Here is a 17,459-nt window from a genome sequence, read left to right as displayed (position 1 = left end):
TATATTATTCCTAGACTTATCTGTTCAGATATAGTTTTGAATAAAGTACACACATTCCTTTAAAAAGAAGTCACTTCTGGTGAGAAGATTGGGCTTTGTGGCCAGACTCCAGATCTCTGAGGGTCAGGACACCAGAGGGTTTGGGGGGATAGAGCTGAAGGGGACGCTGGCTTTACTGAGCCTACCACTCGAGAAATGTCTCATCCAGTCATCACAGCAGCCCAATGACATGAATACCACTCACAGGTGGGGAAACTGAGGCACAGAGGGCTGATGGGACTGGTTCTAGGAGCCACAGCTGAGAGGTACTGGAGCAGAGATCAAACCAGGCGCTGTGACCTTCAAACTCCCATACCAACCATGTCTGGCGATTATCTGTTCTATCTCTGGGTCTCTCTGGATCTCTCACTGTCTCTGACCCCGTGTTTCCCTGTTTTTCCATTGGCTTCTCGATGTCTCTGTCTTTGTGTCTCTGTCTCTCTGTGTCTCTCACTGTCTCTGACCCTCTCAAAGTGCCTCTGTCTCCCTATCTCTGACCCTCCGCATAGCTCTGTCTCTGTGTGTCTCTGTTCTCTCTTGGTCTCTCCATGTTTCTCACTGTCTCTGTCTGGGTGTTTCCGTCTCTCTCTCACTGTGTTTCTACGTGTGCCCCTTACAGTGTCAGCCCACGAGGGCAGTTTCTGTTTGTCTGGTTCCCACTTAGACCAGTGCATGGCAGACAGGAAGCGCTCGATAAATATTTCTTGAATAAATAAAGGAATGAATGAATGTGTGAATGAATGAATGAATGAATGAATGAATGAATGAATGAATGAATGAACGAACGAACAAACAAACTCTCTGAGATGGGATTAGCTCCTTAGTCAGACGAACAAACTCAGGCTCCAGGTGGGCACGAACATGCCCAGAGCCAGCAGCCCGGAAGGCTCCAGTGCAGGATTGACCCTGAACCCCTGGACTCTGCCCCACGCATTCACAAGATGCCCAGGTCGTGCTCATCACCCCTCCTCCCCACCTTTGGAGAAGGGTGGCTCCCTCTCGGCCTCTCCCCGCTGTTGGAGGCGTGGGTAGCAGCTGGGAGAACCGGCTGAGTACTGCCCCTCCCCTTGGGCGTGGAGGTAGACACCTGGCGGGCTCCCCAGGTGGCAGACGCTGCTGCTGCACATACCTGATCCCCGTGCTGCCTGCTCCCTGCGTGTCCTCCCCTCCCCACCCTCACCCACCTGCCATGGACGGGCCCGCTGAGCCCCGGACCCGGGCCCTGTGGGACACCTACGAGAACAACATCTCGGAAATCAGGTGAGGCCCAGACGTGGGCACCAGCCACGAGACCCCCCCAGAGCAGGTGGCCTGAGGGAAGAGCCAGGGGCCTCCGCAAAGCTGGCCCCTGGCCTCCTGCAGCCTCAGACACAGCCCAGGCTTGGCTGGCTGGGCTGGGCTGGCTCGTCCACCCTGGAGTGCAGGTCCCTCCTGGAAGGGAGTAGGTGACTAGGGCTGTCCTGAGTCACTAGCTGGGATGCCTGGGGTGTCCATGTCCCTCTTGGGGCTTCAGTTTCTCTGTCTGTCAAAGGGGCCCATAAATCATTTGTCTCCCTGATGTAGGACTGGATGAGAGCAGGGGGCTTGGCATGTAGTAGTTGTTCAGGAAACAAGAAGGCTGTTGTACTTTTTTCCTCCTTGAGGCTTCTGGCTGGCACAGTGCCCCTCTCCTCAAAGCCCTCAAGTGGGGGTGCTTTCCCTCACAGGGGCTCAGAATGTGCCACCAGCAACATTTGGGGGAGGATGGGAGAGCATAGGTGGGTGGGGTGCAGGATGTAACTGAGTTCCAAAGCCAGAGACTGTGTCCCAGGGGGCTGGGGGCCAGGAGAGTGGGCCCCGACTCCTTGGTTCTCAGGAGAGGTTAGGACGGAGCACTTCCCATCTCTTGAGCGTGACTCCTTTGTTCCTGAGGATATCAGACACTTCTATAGTACCCACTTTCCAGATGGGGAAACGGAGGCCAAGGGGCAAAATTACCATGATCATGCAACCAGATGCCAATTTGAACCCAGTCTATCTGATCCCAGAGTCTGTGCTTTCTCATCTCCTCAACAGTATAGGTGATACCCCCTCCTCATGGCTCCATTTTACAAACGAGCATGAGGAGGCTCAGAGAGGGCAGGCAGCCTGCCCAAGATCACACAGCAAGGCTGTACTGTTTCAGGCCCTCCCCTCCCCTTCCTCACCCAGGAGCTGGGACACAGAGAGGCTTCCCTAGTGGCCCAGACTCCAGAGACTGGAGCAGCTCAATTCTGATTGCTGTGTGACATGGACAAGTCTCGCAGTGTCTGTAGGCCTCTCAGGTTCAGAGTGGCCACCAGGCTGGTCCCAGCTATTCTTGAGGAAAGTACCAGCATTCTCTTCTCCAGGTCCTCTGGGTTCTGCAGTTTCTTTGGCTCCCCACCTCTAGGAAGGTTTCAGCCTCAGTTTCCTCACCTGAAAAATGGAGGTAAATAACCCTCACCTATAAGATACTTCTAGACCTGAATGTTTGCAGCCTGCTGGGTGGTGGCCTTAGGACCTTAAACTTTCTTTTCCATGAGCTCCTGGAATCCCTGCCCCTCAGGAGGGTCCTTAACATCCCTTCTGGGGCTCCCTCCCAAGCCCCTCAGACACACGACATCCTCACTGAACTCAGCGGCTCCCCCAGAATGATTCCGCCTCCTGGGCTGCCATCTCAGTCACCAGGTCAGACTCCCAGGCATTGTCCTTGTCCTTTCCTTACTCTCCTTCCTACTGCCTGTCACTCCCCAGCCCCACTCTCCTATGACCTGACTATCTCCATTCCCATGGCCCCTGCTCAGGCCTCATCTTTGCCCCTAGAGCCTTGCCCTAACCTTCCCACCTCCGCCTCCGATCCTTCCCAGAGCTGCCCCTCCCCTCTTCCCAGTCCCAAATTGTCTCCAGGCTCTGGCAGTCTGGGCTCCCAGCTCAATCTCCCTGCTCGCCTGCATTCCATCTACCCCATGACTTCAAATTCCCTGGCCACACCTCACTATTCCCTGCCCCAGTGCCTTTGCATATTCAGTTCCCTCTGCAGGGATTCCCAGAGAAATCTTTTCTAATATCCAAATCTACCCCTGACCATCCCCAGCTCAAGTCCCTTCCAGGCTCCTCAGCACCCACGGCAATGGTTTCCAAACCTTTTTCGAGGCACTGATACCTTTGTCCAAGAGAATTCTTACTCCCAAGTAGAACTACATCATACAGATCAAAATGGAGCTGTTCTGGTTTAAAATGGGGCGTAGGGACTGGGGTCCCCCTGTTGGCCCTGCTCCTCCTGCGGGCTTGCTACTCTGCTCCCACCCTCCTCACTGCCTGGGCCCCACCTGGCTGCTTCCACTGCCCCTCCAGCCTGAATCACACACCTTCAGGCTTTTGTGCCTGAAGTTTCCTTCGCCTGGGAGGACCTCACTCCTTCGTGTGGCAAACTCCTTCTCACACATTTTAAGATTATTGGCCATCACAGGTAGGTCCCTGATCACACTTCTAGCTTCGAATCTGTCCCGTGACACCCAGATGCTGACCTGTTCACAGATAGGGACAGCGTGGGGACCACCTCGGCAGTCCTCGGCTCAGGGCGGGGGTGGGGGCTATGATGTCAAGGAATGAATGGGAGTGAGATAAGGCAACCTTTGAGCTAGAGCTTGCAGAAAGATTAGTCAGGATGACAAAACAGGTGAGGAAGGGCAGGGCACCCAGGAGGGGCAAAAGGACAGTGGCTCTTGGGAGGAAATGAGAGGCTGTGTGGATCTGAGGGCACCAAATAAGCAGTGGAAAATTCCTGTGGGGACCATTATTACACAACAGTGACATGAGTGACTCTTCAGGTCAAATCTAAGAAGCAATTCTGACACTATCCTCCCCCAATAAGAAAAGCTAAGCAATATATTGTTTTGAGGGTACAAGCCTATGTGATAAAACTGTCGTCCCCCCCCCCAAAACAAGCAACTGACAAGGATTTAATTCGGGAAAGTGGTTGTGGAGAGGAGGCCCAGGAGTTGAGGAGGAGCCCAGAGACACCAGCAAGACACATTGCACAGAATGTTCTAGTGCATGGGGTTTGTTATCAATTATGCTTTATAAATTTTATATGTGTTCTATATACCTTGTATGTATGCAGTGGACTAAAAAGGGAGGATAACAAGGGCAAAATAAAAATGTTAAGAGGAAAAAGTTAGAAGGTAGGTAGGCAGGACAAAGATAGTTACGATCAGTTTACAGGCGGGGGAGCCAAAAGAGGAGACAAGCCCAGGGGACATGAATCCCTATAGAATTATTTTAAGTACTCACTGTGCTGAGTGCTTTCCGCGTATTACCTCATTCAATTCTCACAACAACCATTTGAGATGAAATATTTTCCCACCTATGATGGAGGGAACTGAGGCCCAGAGAAGTTGAGTGACTTGCCCAAGGTCACACAACTGCCAAGTTAGGTGGAGCCGGGATTTGAAGGAGGCAACCTGACTTTCTCACACCCTGAACGGGGCGGGGCAGGTGTGAAAAGAATTAGAGGATGAGCAAGATGAAGGAGGGGCAGGAACCAGGAGATAGCCCCTGCCAGGCAGGAGGCTTAGTAGGTAATTCTCTGTATTTCCTGGAATATCCTGTGTGCTAGGCTGCACCTTGACCAGCCCCTCCTGGAGAGACTCAGGCCAGAAGAAGCCAAGCTGGCATTTGGACCTGTGGTTATTGCTCCTCCCCTCCCTTTGATCGTGAAGTCCACGTGCAGGCCCTTTCTGATCTTGGCCTCTTTATGGCTGAGGTCGCCAGCCCCGGTTTACATGCCCAGCCCCTCCTTCCTGGGGGAGGGCCAAGCCACTCAAATGATTTTATGTCTACAGCCCTGCCAGCCACAGAGCTGCTTTTTCCAAGGGTGAGGGGTGTGAGGGGTCCCTAATGAAAAGATTTTAAGCAATCAACAAATAATAAGACATCGGTCCTCCTGGCCTGGGTGAAATTTGGGCAGGCAGAGAGGATGGGGTTTTGGGCCACCTCTAGTAGATAATGTACCTTGGTGAGAATTCTCACAGCCCCCCTTCCCCTCGCCCCAACACCCCGTGCAAGGGACCCAGGCTTGGAAAATGAAGGGAAGGTATGTTTCCATTCCCACTTGCTCTCTAGGGGTTGAGGAATGGGAAGGTAGGATGTGTGCCTAGTAGGCCTGCCTAGGGATCTGGAAATGGGAAGAGCCAGGACTTACCTGTAAAGAACCGAGCAGCCCAGGTTGCGGAAGGAAAGCTCTGGGGGAGGGAGAGAGGGACCTGGTGGACCATCATGGCATCAGATGCCAAGGCAAGGATGAAGGCCCTGACCTTGAGGCCTGGATTGGGGAGGTCCAGAGTATGGGAGAGGTGAGGCAAGCTACTCGCAGGGGGCGCCAGGCGCGGGCCGGGACAGGAACCAGGACACGAACCAGGACACTGCAGGCAAGAATGCCCGGGGCCGCAGGCAGGCAGCCCTGAGTTCAAGTCCCACTCATGTTGCTTACTAGCTGGGCCCTGCTGGCCACAAAGGCTCTCGGAGCTGTGAATCTGTGAAATGGGTGCAGCGGGTGATGCTGGGGCCAGGGCCAGACCAGGTTCTCTGCTGAGTAAGGGTTTGCACAGTTATCCTTCCTTCCTCCTCCTCTAATTTTTGTGACTCTTCTTGAGCCCGGAGCTCAGGTGCCCGGAAGGGTGGGGTCAGGGTAAAGAATGATAATAATTATGACTTTCCTGAGCGTCAGCCATGCAACTTTCAGTCTCCTAACAGCCCTCCCTGTGAGGCAGCCAATGTCATGATTCCCGTTTTACAGATTGAAAAACCAAGGCCTGGAGAAAATCATACCTCTGAGATTTGCTCCAGAGACCTCATTCTTAAGCCCCATTCTAGAGAAAGGGACCAGACAGAGGCCTCAAATTGCGGGAAGAGGCTGTCCCTCTGTGGCCATAACCTTCATCAGGAGGCTATCACCCTATAATTGATCAATGGGTCTGTGGTCTGTCTGTTGGCCCGCCCTCCAGACCAATGCTGTCCCGTAGATGCATAATGTGAGCTCCCTAAATAAACATTTTCTAGTAGCCACATTGAAAAAAAAGTAAAAGAAACAGGTGAAATTAATTTTAATTATATATTTTATTTAACCTGATATATCTGAAATACTGTCATTTCAATATGTAATCAATAGCCAAAATTATCAATGAGCTATTTTACATTTTCCTATTCATCCTAATCCGCTGAAATAGAGTGTGTATTTTCTCGTATCGGCCGCTAGACTTCTATCGGAATGAATGGATCTGTATTCAGATCTCATTGCTGTGACAGCTGAAAGTTGATTCCAGGCCTGAGTTATTCCAAACTCACCTAAAAAGTTTTCCAATAATTGACTTGAGTGCCAGTGTTTCCATTAAAATCAATTATTATTAAATACAATTAAAAATTGAAGTCCTGGGTCGCACTGACCAAATTTCAAGGGCCAGAGGTGCACAGTGGGCTGTTTCTATCCTCTTGGAAAGTTCTGCTGGATGACTGGCTCCAGTATGCTGTACCCCAAGAGCAGGGAGAAGCACATAGTAGTTGGAAGGGAGAGAGGGAAAGAAAGAAAGGAAAGAAAGAGAAAAGTCTAAAAGAGCCTTCAGGCTAAAGGCAAGGCCCACGGTGTGGTGGAGCAGGGAGTGTGTCAGGAACAAGTAGAACTTGGCAGTGGAAACAGAACAAGACTGGCCGTGCTGGTGTGGGGACCCAGAGGAGGTGGAGCAGTGCAGGCCATGGGCGTGCAACGAGTCTGCTGGCCTTCGAAGGCACAGTCAGTGATGCAGTACAAAGAACCCTGAGAATTTGAAGCCAGTGATTCATTTCTTTACCTAGATTTTTTTTGGGTCTATTATTATTATTATTATAAAAGTAACACATCAAAATGATATATCTCAACTTTTTAAAATCATCTATGTTTTTATAACTTTTAAATGTGCAAGAATTGTCAAGGGTCGGGGGAAGAATGGGGAGGGGGAATTGACTCTATCCATCATAGCCCCATCTGGAAGCAGGGGAATAGATAAACACACTGTGATTTATTCAGACAGTAGAATTCTACTCAGCCATAGAAAGGAACATACTCTAATACACACAGAAAAACAGATGAAGATCAAGAACGTTATGCTGAGCAAAAGACGCCAGACACAAAAGAGGACGTTCTATAAGGTGACAGTTGTAGAACACCCAAGACCAGCCAACTCAGTTTATGATGGGACAACTCAGAGCAGCAGTGGACTCTGGGGTGGGGAAGGGGACTCACAGGGAAGAAGCCCCAGGAAGATTTCTGGGAGCAATGGATCGTTCTGTATCGGGATAGGGGTTTGGACAGCATGGGGGTCCTGTGCTTTAGTCACAATCCACTTCAGTGCGTTTCCTCAAAAGGAAATCATTTTAAAAGGATGAAAGTGGGATACCTTGCAGTTATTTTTTAAAAGGATGAGATAGCTATGGACTGATCTGAAAAGATTGTCATGATATAGGAACTGAAAAATAAGCAAGACGCAGAGTAAAGTTTAAGATGTGATATCAGTATTGTTTAGAAGGAAGAGGAAAGAGAGGAGGAGGGGAGGAAGAGAGGGGGAGGGGAGAGGGGGAAGGGAGTTGAGGAGAAGGCATCTGAGCCCCCACACCGTGAATATGCTTGCCTGTGCTTCTATAAACACTGTTAGATTGTACACCAAACTGGTGGTACTGGGATGCCCTGTGCTGGCATGACAGTGTTGGCAGAGACCATTAACTTATTAACAAACCCAGATGATTATATATATATATATGATTTATTAATAAAGCCAGATGACCAATTGACTAACAGATATAGAAATAGGATCCAAGAATTTATTTTCCTAGATTATCTAAAAAGAAAGAAACATATACATGTACCATATTGAGGCAGTTTAGCAGATGTAACAAACAGCCCCACGTGGGCTCTCCTGGTCACGTGATTTGGGGCCCAGGCTCTGCCGTTCTCCACCTGTGGCTCCTAAGTCCACTGAGACAGGTCTGGTCCCACCAGCCAAAGGGGCAGAGGGCAAGCATGTGGCAGTCACTGCCACTGTGTTCACAATTCAAAATTCAAAACATCCAGAAAGGCATGAAGTGGAATATTCTAGTTCAACCACCCCAGAGCCATCCTCAGACCCAACCACTTTTAACATGTTTGCTTGCCAGAAAATTTCTCTTTATGTGTGTATCCTGTCTTTACTTATTTATTTTTAAATATAATTCAGATATTACTTTATATCTGGCTCTCTCCTTGCCTTTTCACTCTTTATAATATCTCAGACACCTGGCCAAATAATTACCACCTCCTTACCCTTCTAACCTTTTATTATGAAAATGTCAAAACATAGAAAAACATTAGAAGAATTATCCAGTGAACACCCCTATTCCCACCACCACTACAATGTTACTATATTTTATTATTTTATGATATTATGTCTGTGCATCCTTCCGTCCAGCTATCCATCCTTCTTTGTGATGCATTTCAAAGGAAGTTGCAGACGTTATTAGAACATTTCACTCTGAAAGTTCCAGGATACATGTCATTAAATAGACTTCAGTATTTGTTGATGGGTTTCTCTTTTCATAGATGATGTTTATGTACAATATACTGCACAAATCTGAAGTGTGACAGTTTTGAGAAATATGTGTGTCACCCAAACCCCTATAAGACATAAAAACCTCCTTTTGACAGGCTGGGTTCCAATGTTTGCAGGGTCCTGATTTTTTTATCTAGTTGTGATGTATTTATCCAGTCCCCCTGTTGTTCACGTACCTCTTACAAATGATGTTGCAATGAGCACCCTGGTGTATATTTCACTGGGCATTTCCTCCAGGGCACATATCTGTTCCATATATTTCTGGGGGTCACATTCATTTATGCATTCAGAAAATATGGTGTGCTGCCTGCATGGCAGACGCTGTTTCTTGGAGGTGGGTCATGGTAGAGGAGAATTTTTGCTCCCTCTTCCCCTCTACCAGTGGGGAAGACTGAATTAAACAAGTTAATAGACTAAAGAAAATAGTTACTAAGTATTAAAAGGGCTAGGAAAGAAGCAAACAGAATGCTGAGATGGGTAATAATGCACATGGAGGGGTGTCCCCTGTTTTAGTGGAGGTGGCCTGCATAATTGAAATGTTACCAAATGATCTCTCAGAGATGTTACTCTAATCGCTCTGCCATGGAGGGCAGGTGAGTTGCTTCTCTGCACTCTGGCCAAGGCCTGAGTCATTCCGCCAGAGTCGAGGGGCCCAGAGCAGCCAGGGATGCTTGCCCAGATGGTCACCAAGCGGAATTTCAGGAGGTGAGGAAGGGCACTGCTATCAGGCAAAGGCATGGCGGCTGGACACTGCACAGTGTGTTCTGGAAATGAGGCGTGTTGAACCCAGTTCAGGTTCCCAGAATCTTGGCAATACTCCTCAGAGAAAGGCGAGTTGACCACAGGCATCCTGCCGTGAGTCAGCAGGACAGCAGAGCTGCTGACAAAGTCATCATGGGCCCGATGGCATTCCTGGAAGACAAGGCCCCGCACACAGGAAGAGGGGGGCAGTTCCAGCCCCATGCAAACCCCAGAATCCCAGCAGCCTATCCTATCCGTTCACCTCCTGTGCACACAGTTTTCCCTCTGGTACCCACACGTGGCTCCTTCCCTCACCTCCTTAGGGCTGCTCAAACGTCACCTCCTCAGAGGGCCCTCCCCTGACTCCTTCTATCTAAAATTGCAACACCGTCTCCCCAGGCGCCCCCTCTCCCCCACCTGCTTCATTGTTTTCCCATCACCATCCGTATATACTACTACATTTGTATATACTATTACATTTAAAACATTTTGTGTTAATTTCATTGTTCATTCAAACATAAGCTGTAGCAGGGTTTTTTTGTCAGTTGCCCCTACTGTTGTATCCCTCAGTGCCTGGCACATAGTAGGTACTCAATAAATATTTGTGGGCCGAATGAATGAATTTACCTCACCTCGGGCAAAAAAAGCCTACAGCTCCCAGGGATGGGGCACTCTCTTTGGACATCAGATTGGAAGGCCCCTGGAAAAGAGACCTTGGTTACCTCCCTGCTGGTGCTCCTTCTTCAAATGAGATCAGAGAGGGTTTGAGAGTGGCCTCAGGTCACAGAGCAAATCGAAGGCAGGCCTATACCGGAAGTGGAAGTTGCTTCTCTGCACATCCCTGGGTAGCCAAGATGGACACTGGCCAAACAAATGTTAGGTTATAATCATGGCTAATGGGCATTAAGAATTTATACAATGAGGTTCTTTTTAAAAATCTAACAGTAAAATTGATTTATTTTGTGGGAATGTATAGTGCTATGAATTTTAACACATGTATAGATTTGTGTAACCATGACTACAGTCAGGACACAGAATTGCTCCATCATGTCTTTGTAGTCACATGCTCCCCCATCCCTAATTGCCCTCTCTCCCACCCCTTCCATCCACACAACTGCTGATCTAGTCTCTGTCCATATTGCTATATCTTTTTGAAAATGTCATTGTATTAGTGTCCTATGGCTGCCGCAAAAAATGACCATAAATTGAGTGGCTTAAAACCACACAAATTTATTCTCATACACTTCTGGAGGTCAGAAGTTTGAAATCAGTGTCACTGGGCTAAAAGTGAAGTGTCAGCAGGGCTGGTTCCCCCTGGAGGCTCCTGGGGAGAATCCATTTCCTTCCATGCCTTTTCCAGCTTCTAGAAGCTTCCCGCATCCCTTGGCTTGTGGCCTCTTCCTCCACCTTCTAGGCCACAACGTAGCATCTTCCAGTCTCTCTCCTCTGACCTCTGCTTCCATTATTACACTTTCTCTTTCAGATTCTAACTCGGCTGCCTCCCACTTATAAGGACCCTTGCAGTTACATTTATCCCCTCCCCCCACCATCTCCCCATCTCAAAATCCTTAATCACAGCTTTTGTCATGCAGTGTAACATATTCCCCTGTTCGAAGGATTGGGATATGACATCATTAGGGCCATTATTCAGCCCAGCACAGCCATGTAGATGGGATTATAGATTATGACCTTCTGAGCCTTTGCGACTCATCCGCGTCACTGTAGGTGTCAGTGATTTATTTCTTGTCATTGCCAAGTAGTTCGCGTGTGTCCATGTACCACTGTTTATCCACTCACCTGGTGAAGGACATTTGGGTTGTCCTTCAACACATGGGCGATTGGGCGATTATAAATTGTGTGCTAAAAACCTGCGAGTACAATGTTAGGTGTGAAAATAAGTTTTCGATTCTCTTGGGTGAACATGCAGGAGAGGGAGACTCTGCTTTAAAATCTGTGCTTATATTATGCTATTTCATTGAGATATACTAATATATAATACAATGTAATAATAATAATATACCCTAGGAGTTAAAAATTCATGTGACCAAGGGAGGGAGGTGGAGACTGAGACTCGTAAATATTATGTGAGTTACCTAAGGTCAAAGCCATGTCTTCCTGACTGCCCCCAACCCCAACCCCTCACAGTGTCTGCTCAGAATGAGCAGACCAGGGGAGAACCATGTGAAGAGATCAGAAGTGCTACCCCATGGCACTGGGTGGTTAGGGGTGCAAACTGTGGGGCCACACTGCCTGGGTTCAAATCCTATTTCTGCCCTCTGCAGCTGTGTGATATTAGCCAAGTGACTTTGCCTCTCTGTGCTTCGATTTCCTCATTTGTAACACGGAATAGCAATACCACCTGCCTTCTGAGGTTGTTGAGGAAATAAATGAATTAAAGCCCATAATGTACTGGTGAGTACTGTGCCAGGGCTAACTCTTAGTGTTATTTTTATTTTTTCAACTAATATTGACACACCCTCTGTGTATGCCAGTGTTTTGGGATATACGGGTAATTAAGACAGACCAAAAAAAAAAACACACACATACGTATATACATATATATATATATATATATATATATATATATATATATATATATACATATATATGTGCATATATATATATATATATATATATATATATATATATATATATCTGGCCTCATGGAGTTTACATGCAAGCTGAGAAGAAAGGCACAATCAATGTAATATGTAAACCATAAGAGCTTCTCAGAGGTGACAAGTGCCATGAGAAAGCAAGCAGGGTGAGGAGGTGGGGTGGGTTCAGTTGTAAACAGAGCTTCAGGGGAGGCCTCAGTGACAAGGAGTGATGTTGGAGCAAAGACCTGAAGGAGAAGAGGAAGCCAGTCACAGGCCTGAATGGAAGACAGAGAGAACAGGCAGTACAAAGGCCTCGAGGCAGGACTAGTCTGAAGTGTAACAGCAGGGAGATCAGTGCGGCTGGGGTTGAGTAAGCAAGGCAGAGAGGGTGAAAATGAAGGCAGAGAGGGATCAAGGCAGATCATGCAGGGCTTTGCAGTCACAGTGAAGACTCTGCTTTTACTCTGAGTGAAAGGGGAGGCTTTTGAGCAGAGGGACAGGAGCTGACTCAGGTTCTAACCAGACCCCTCTGGCAGCTGCGTGTGGGAGAACTGACTGAAAGGGGCAGGGGTGAAGCAGGGAGATCAGTAAGGAGGTGACTGCAATAGTCCAGGCTAGAGGCTACTGCAGTATTTTAATCCTCACCAAATTCCCTCAAGGGAGGCCTTCCTATTTTCCTACTCCAGATGAGAAAACTTAGGCCCAGAATGGTTAAGGCATGTATGCAAGGTCACACAGCTAGTTGGTAGCAGAGCCTGGGTTCAAATTTAAATCTGTCCAACTTCACCCCATCTTCATTCCCCACTGTGTGGACTGGGCTGCCTCTGGAGTGGGTGACTGAGCCCCTACCACCAGGGGATTGGAACTGGTGACAAGTTTGTTTATTGCACACCTGTTGCGTGCCAGGCTGAATGAGACTGACACATTGTGTCTTAGTGGCAGAGGGAGGGGTGGAGGCTCAATGACAGGTATTTACTGAGGCCTCCTTTGAAGACTGCTGTGTGACCTTGAGGAAATATATCAACCACTCTGGGCCTCCATTTCTTCTAGCACAAAGTGGAACTCGCAATACCCACCTCATGGGGTTCTGGGAGGAGTCTGTGGTAATGCATGTCCTTGGCATAGAATTTCCATAAAGGTGGCTCCCCTGCCCCACCTACCCTCCTGGGGTCAGAGGAAAGTCAGACAGGATCTTGGAGATTTGAGGAGGCCAGAGAAGTGCGCAGGCCCAGGCTATGTAGGGCCTTGAGTTCCCGGCTGAGGAGCTGCGGCCATGAAGTGGATGAACAGGAGTCAGAGAATGGAGACCTAGAAACTGGGGAAGAGACTGGGTTGAGAGACTTTCTCTTTACTTTGCTCCAGGGGGCAAGGAGGAGATGTGAACTGGACCAGTGAAGTAGGTACAGAGAAGGAGAGCCAGTGCCGGTGGACTCTGGGGGTTGGAGGCAGGAGAGTTGACGTGTTGGGCCATTCTCAGAATCTCATGTCCTGGGGTCTCCCAAGCAGGGCAGGCCAAGCACCTCCTGGGAGGCTAAGCAGGTCCTCTGCTATTTGCCCATCATGTGGGCCGGTTATTCCTGCGGCAAGCCTCTGATCCAGCTCAATTGTCGTCTTCATTCCTTTGCTCCAGTTGAGTGACAGTCGCATGCCAGGCCTTGGACGTGGAATGGGAACAAAATGGGCTTGTGACCCAGGGAGAGGAAAGGCCACCCTAGGGCCAGGTTTGATTTACAAGGTGGGGAGAGAAGGCGCACAGCACCTGTTTGAGGGCACACAGTGCGATTCAGCCAAGCAGGGGATAGCATTCCTGGCAGAAGGAACAGCAGATGCAAAGGCCTGGAGGTGGGAATAGTGCTCAGTGCATTGTGGGGCCTTAGCTGGAGTGTGGGGTCCATGGAGAAGGAGGGACTGGGACAGAAACTCTCTACAGGGCTGAGGTTCAAATCCCAGCTCTGCTTGGTACTTGCCTTGTGGCCTTGGCCAAACTGCTTCCCCTCCCTGAACCCCCAATTTCTCACTTGTAGCATCCTAAAACGCAGGGAGATCCCAGCTCTCCTTCATCCATACCTCGTTTTTAGTGAATATTGGTGTTCAGTTATTATTTTTGTTTGTTTGTTTCTTTTTCTACTCTTTTTTTTTTTATTAGTTTCAGGTTTACAAAACAATGTAATAGTTAGACATTTCACCCCTCACAAAGTGATAACCCTGCTTTCCCAATCTGTTGCCTCTCTGACATCGTACATATCTATTATAATTCCATTGACTCTATTCCCTATGCTGTACTCCATATCCTGTGACTATACATATATTAAATTATAATTGACATTCATTATTATTCAGCTTCAGCTTCAGGTGTACAGCGCAGTGGTCAGGCATCTACACTGTCCATGAAGTGGCCTTCCTAATAAGACATGAGCCCATCTGACACCCTACAAAATCTTTACAACATTATTGATTATATTCCCCCAAACTGTCTTTCATATTCCCGTGGCAATCTTGTCGTTACCAGTTTATGCTGTCTAATCCCTTCCCCTTCTTCCTCACCCCCGCTCCCCTCCCTTCTAGCAACCATCAGTTTTTCCTCTATATCTCTGAGACTTTCTGTTTACTTTGCTCATTTATTCTATTCTTTAGATTCCACGTGTAAGTGAGATCATAGGGTATTTGTCTTTCTCCCACTGACTTGGTGTTCAGTTATTTATTGAACAACTGGTCATTCTGGGCTCTGAGGGCACAGCGGTTTGGACAGTGCTGGTCTGGAATGAGGCCAGTCTTTGGGAATCTCTAAAGACCCCACAGGGGATTCTAGTGCTCAGGGTTGAGAACCAAGGAGGCAGGGGGAGAACATAACCGATGCTGTCTAACTTTCCTTCGCTTTTTTTCTGGTAACCATTTTCATGCATTTGCACATTCATTCATTCACCATACATTCATTCAGTCAGTCAAATAGTGGCTGAGCACCAGGATATCCCAGTGGATCCCACCCTGGCCCCCTGGGGTGTGGCTCAGACCCCTGATTTGGAGATGGTAAGTGCTCATTTATGCATTCAGTGAAGATCCAGGACTCTTCAAGGGCCCAAGATCCTTTCCTTCTTGGCGTCTCCATTTTCCTCTCCTGTAAACTGGGGCGGGACTTTCCCCCTGAGGAGCAGTCCCGAGATCAATGACTAAACTCCTAATGCTGAACGCTAACGTGAGCTTCGGTGTCCTGCGCATTTATCAGGAGCGAGGCCTTTCACATATTTTATCTCGTTTAATCCTCAGGTAGGATTAAAAACCCTGAGATAGAGATTATCCTCATGTGACAGACAAGGAAACTGAGGCTCAAAGAGGTGCGATCTGTTGCCACTGGCACAGAGAGAGCCAATGTCTAGGCACTTGCTACTTATCTGCCTGGTAACTCATGAACTCACAGCTCCCACCCACTGGGCTAAATCTGCCTAGCAACTGGTGACATCACGAAGACCACGGCTCAGCCTCAACCTATGGGGTACCTGATGACATCACTGAACAATAAAGTAGTAACGATGTGCTGAGGACCCATTGTGTGCCAAATGCTGTGCTAAGCAGCCCCTTCTTTGGGCTCACACAATGTCCAGTGTTGCCTCTATTACTGGGCATAATAATAATTTTAGCCCAGATGTATTAATTGCAGACCATGAGCCAATCATTTTTACAGCTATTGACACATTAAACCCTCCCATTATCCCAACTGTTAAAAAAATAATAAACATTTATATGGTGCTTACTCTGTGCCAGGCACAGTTCTAAGCATTTTTTTCTATGCTCACAACCCTGTGAGGTAAAAATTATTATCATTATCCCCATTTTATGCACGAAAAAACAGAGAGATTGAGTGACTTGCCTGCAGACACAGTTGGTGGGACATAGAATTAAAACCCACATATTCTGGCTCCAGGGTCTATGACGTTAACCAAGATACTGTGCTATTTCTCCTACTCCTGTCTTACCATTGAGAAAACTGAGGCACAGACAGATTAAGTACCAGGCCTCAGTTCTGGAAAAAATGCCAAAGCCAGTCTCTGTGCCTGAGATGTCCAACTCCAGAACTGCGCCCTTGCTCACGCCTGTACCACTTTAGTTCCTCAGAAGCAGGGACTGCAAATCCCCCACCCCTGTGAGGTGACCAGCCCGCTCTCCCTTTTTCCCTGGGAACAGACCCCAGGCAGAGACAGAGGGGCCCTTCGCCAGCAGACCACAGGCCACACACCAGCTTTCCTTGCAGCTCCCCTCCTGACCCCATCTAGGGCTGCTGCCCTTTGGGAAGCTTGGCTGGCTGGGCTGAGCCTCACCAGGGCTCCAAGAGCCCTCCTGCGACCCCAGGCAGAGGACACAGTTCTCTAGCTTTTGTCTTTCTGCTCCAAGCCTGATCCTAGTGGCAGGCCTTGGAGAAATGCTCCATCTCGAAAATCTCCAAAGCTGGGGGAGGCCTTCAGGAAAGATGCCGGGAGCCCCCTGGGCAAGTCATAGCCTTCAGTAGGCCTCAGTTTCTTCATCTGTCAACTGGGCAGACAAAGCGGAACGAACAGAAAAGGCCTCTGTAAGTCAGCTGGGTTTTCAACCTCAGTGGGCCCGATACCTCACCTCCTTTTTATTAAAAACAGTTGTTTTAGTGGGGAGAGTATCTTTCTTCCTTTAATGTTTTATTCAGTGAATGTTTTGTTAAAGTAAAACTCACATGAGTGCTATGCACAGAGCTCAAAGGATTTTGCAAAGTGGGCACACCGTGTAACCAGCCCCCATCTGCCCCTACCCCTCACTTCCCCAACTTCCCCAAGGATAACCACCACCCCTCATTCTAACGCCATAGGTTACTGTCTCCTGTGTTTGAATTTCCCATAATTGGAATCATACAATCTGGATGCTAGCGTTCCTCATCCTTCGTTCAGCAATATGTTTCTGAGTTTCATCTGTGCAGTTGGACCCTCTTTATATAACAGGAGATTTGAAACATCCTCTTCATGATCTTGAAATGAAATCCACAGATGATATAACCCACTTACAATCTTTCCCCCAGTTCAATATATTGTCCTAAGGACACAAATGGAAGGTGATGCAGTATGGTGGCTAAGACTGGGCAGATTGGGGTTTTGCGGGGCCTGAAGCTTATATCATTTTGAGGGAGTTCTCCTTTAGAAAAGGAATCAAGACAGGTGGCAACAACCTTAGGTAGAGGGCATGTTCATTTAGAGTGACAAAAGACATTACAATAATTTCTTCATTTTGAAAGCTGATAAATGCTCTAAACATTTCAGAAAAATAATAACACTAACTCCTGGGTTTGCACACTTCCAACCTGAGTGTCCCCCTCCACCATATACTTTTGGTGACTTGTGCCGTTGAACGCGTGATATTGTAATCCAACTTCTGTCTCCAAGTCTTCACGTCATTACACCCAATTCCTGCACCCAGCCAACTCGCTGTAATATACACAGACGTGACT

The 17,459-nt window shown here is 48.1% G+C and overlaps 1 protein-coding gene across 1 annotated transcript in view; it reads left to right on the top strand.

The window, feature by feature from the left end:
- Positions 1–1,076: 1,076 nt before the first annotated feature.
- SULT2B1 (sulfotransferase family 2B member 1) overlaps positions 1,077–17,459 on the top strand; it is a 28,929-nt gene continuing 12,546 nt past the window's right edge. The window contains exon 1 of the mRNA XM_019741466.3: positions 1,077–1,299. Coding sequence (XP_019597025.1) covers positions 1,229–1,299 — 71 coding nt within the window. The 5' untranslated portion in view covers positions 1,077–1,228. The remainder of the gene's footprint in view (positions 1,300–17,459) is intronic.

The sequence above is a fragment of the Rhinolophus sinicus genome, chromosome 8, assembly GCF_057876585.1.
Source record: "Rhinolophus sinicus isolate RSI-liver-muscle chromosome 8, RSI-T2T, whole genome shotgun sequence".
NCBI lineage: Eukaryota > Metazoa > Chordata > Mammalia > Chiroptera > Rhinolophidae > Rhinolophus > Rhinolophus sinicus.
The sequence above is the reverse complement of the archived record's forward strand: the minus strand, read 5'-3'. Positions and strand labels throughout refer to the sequence as shown.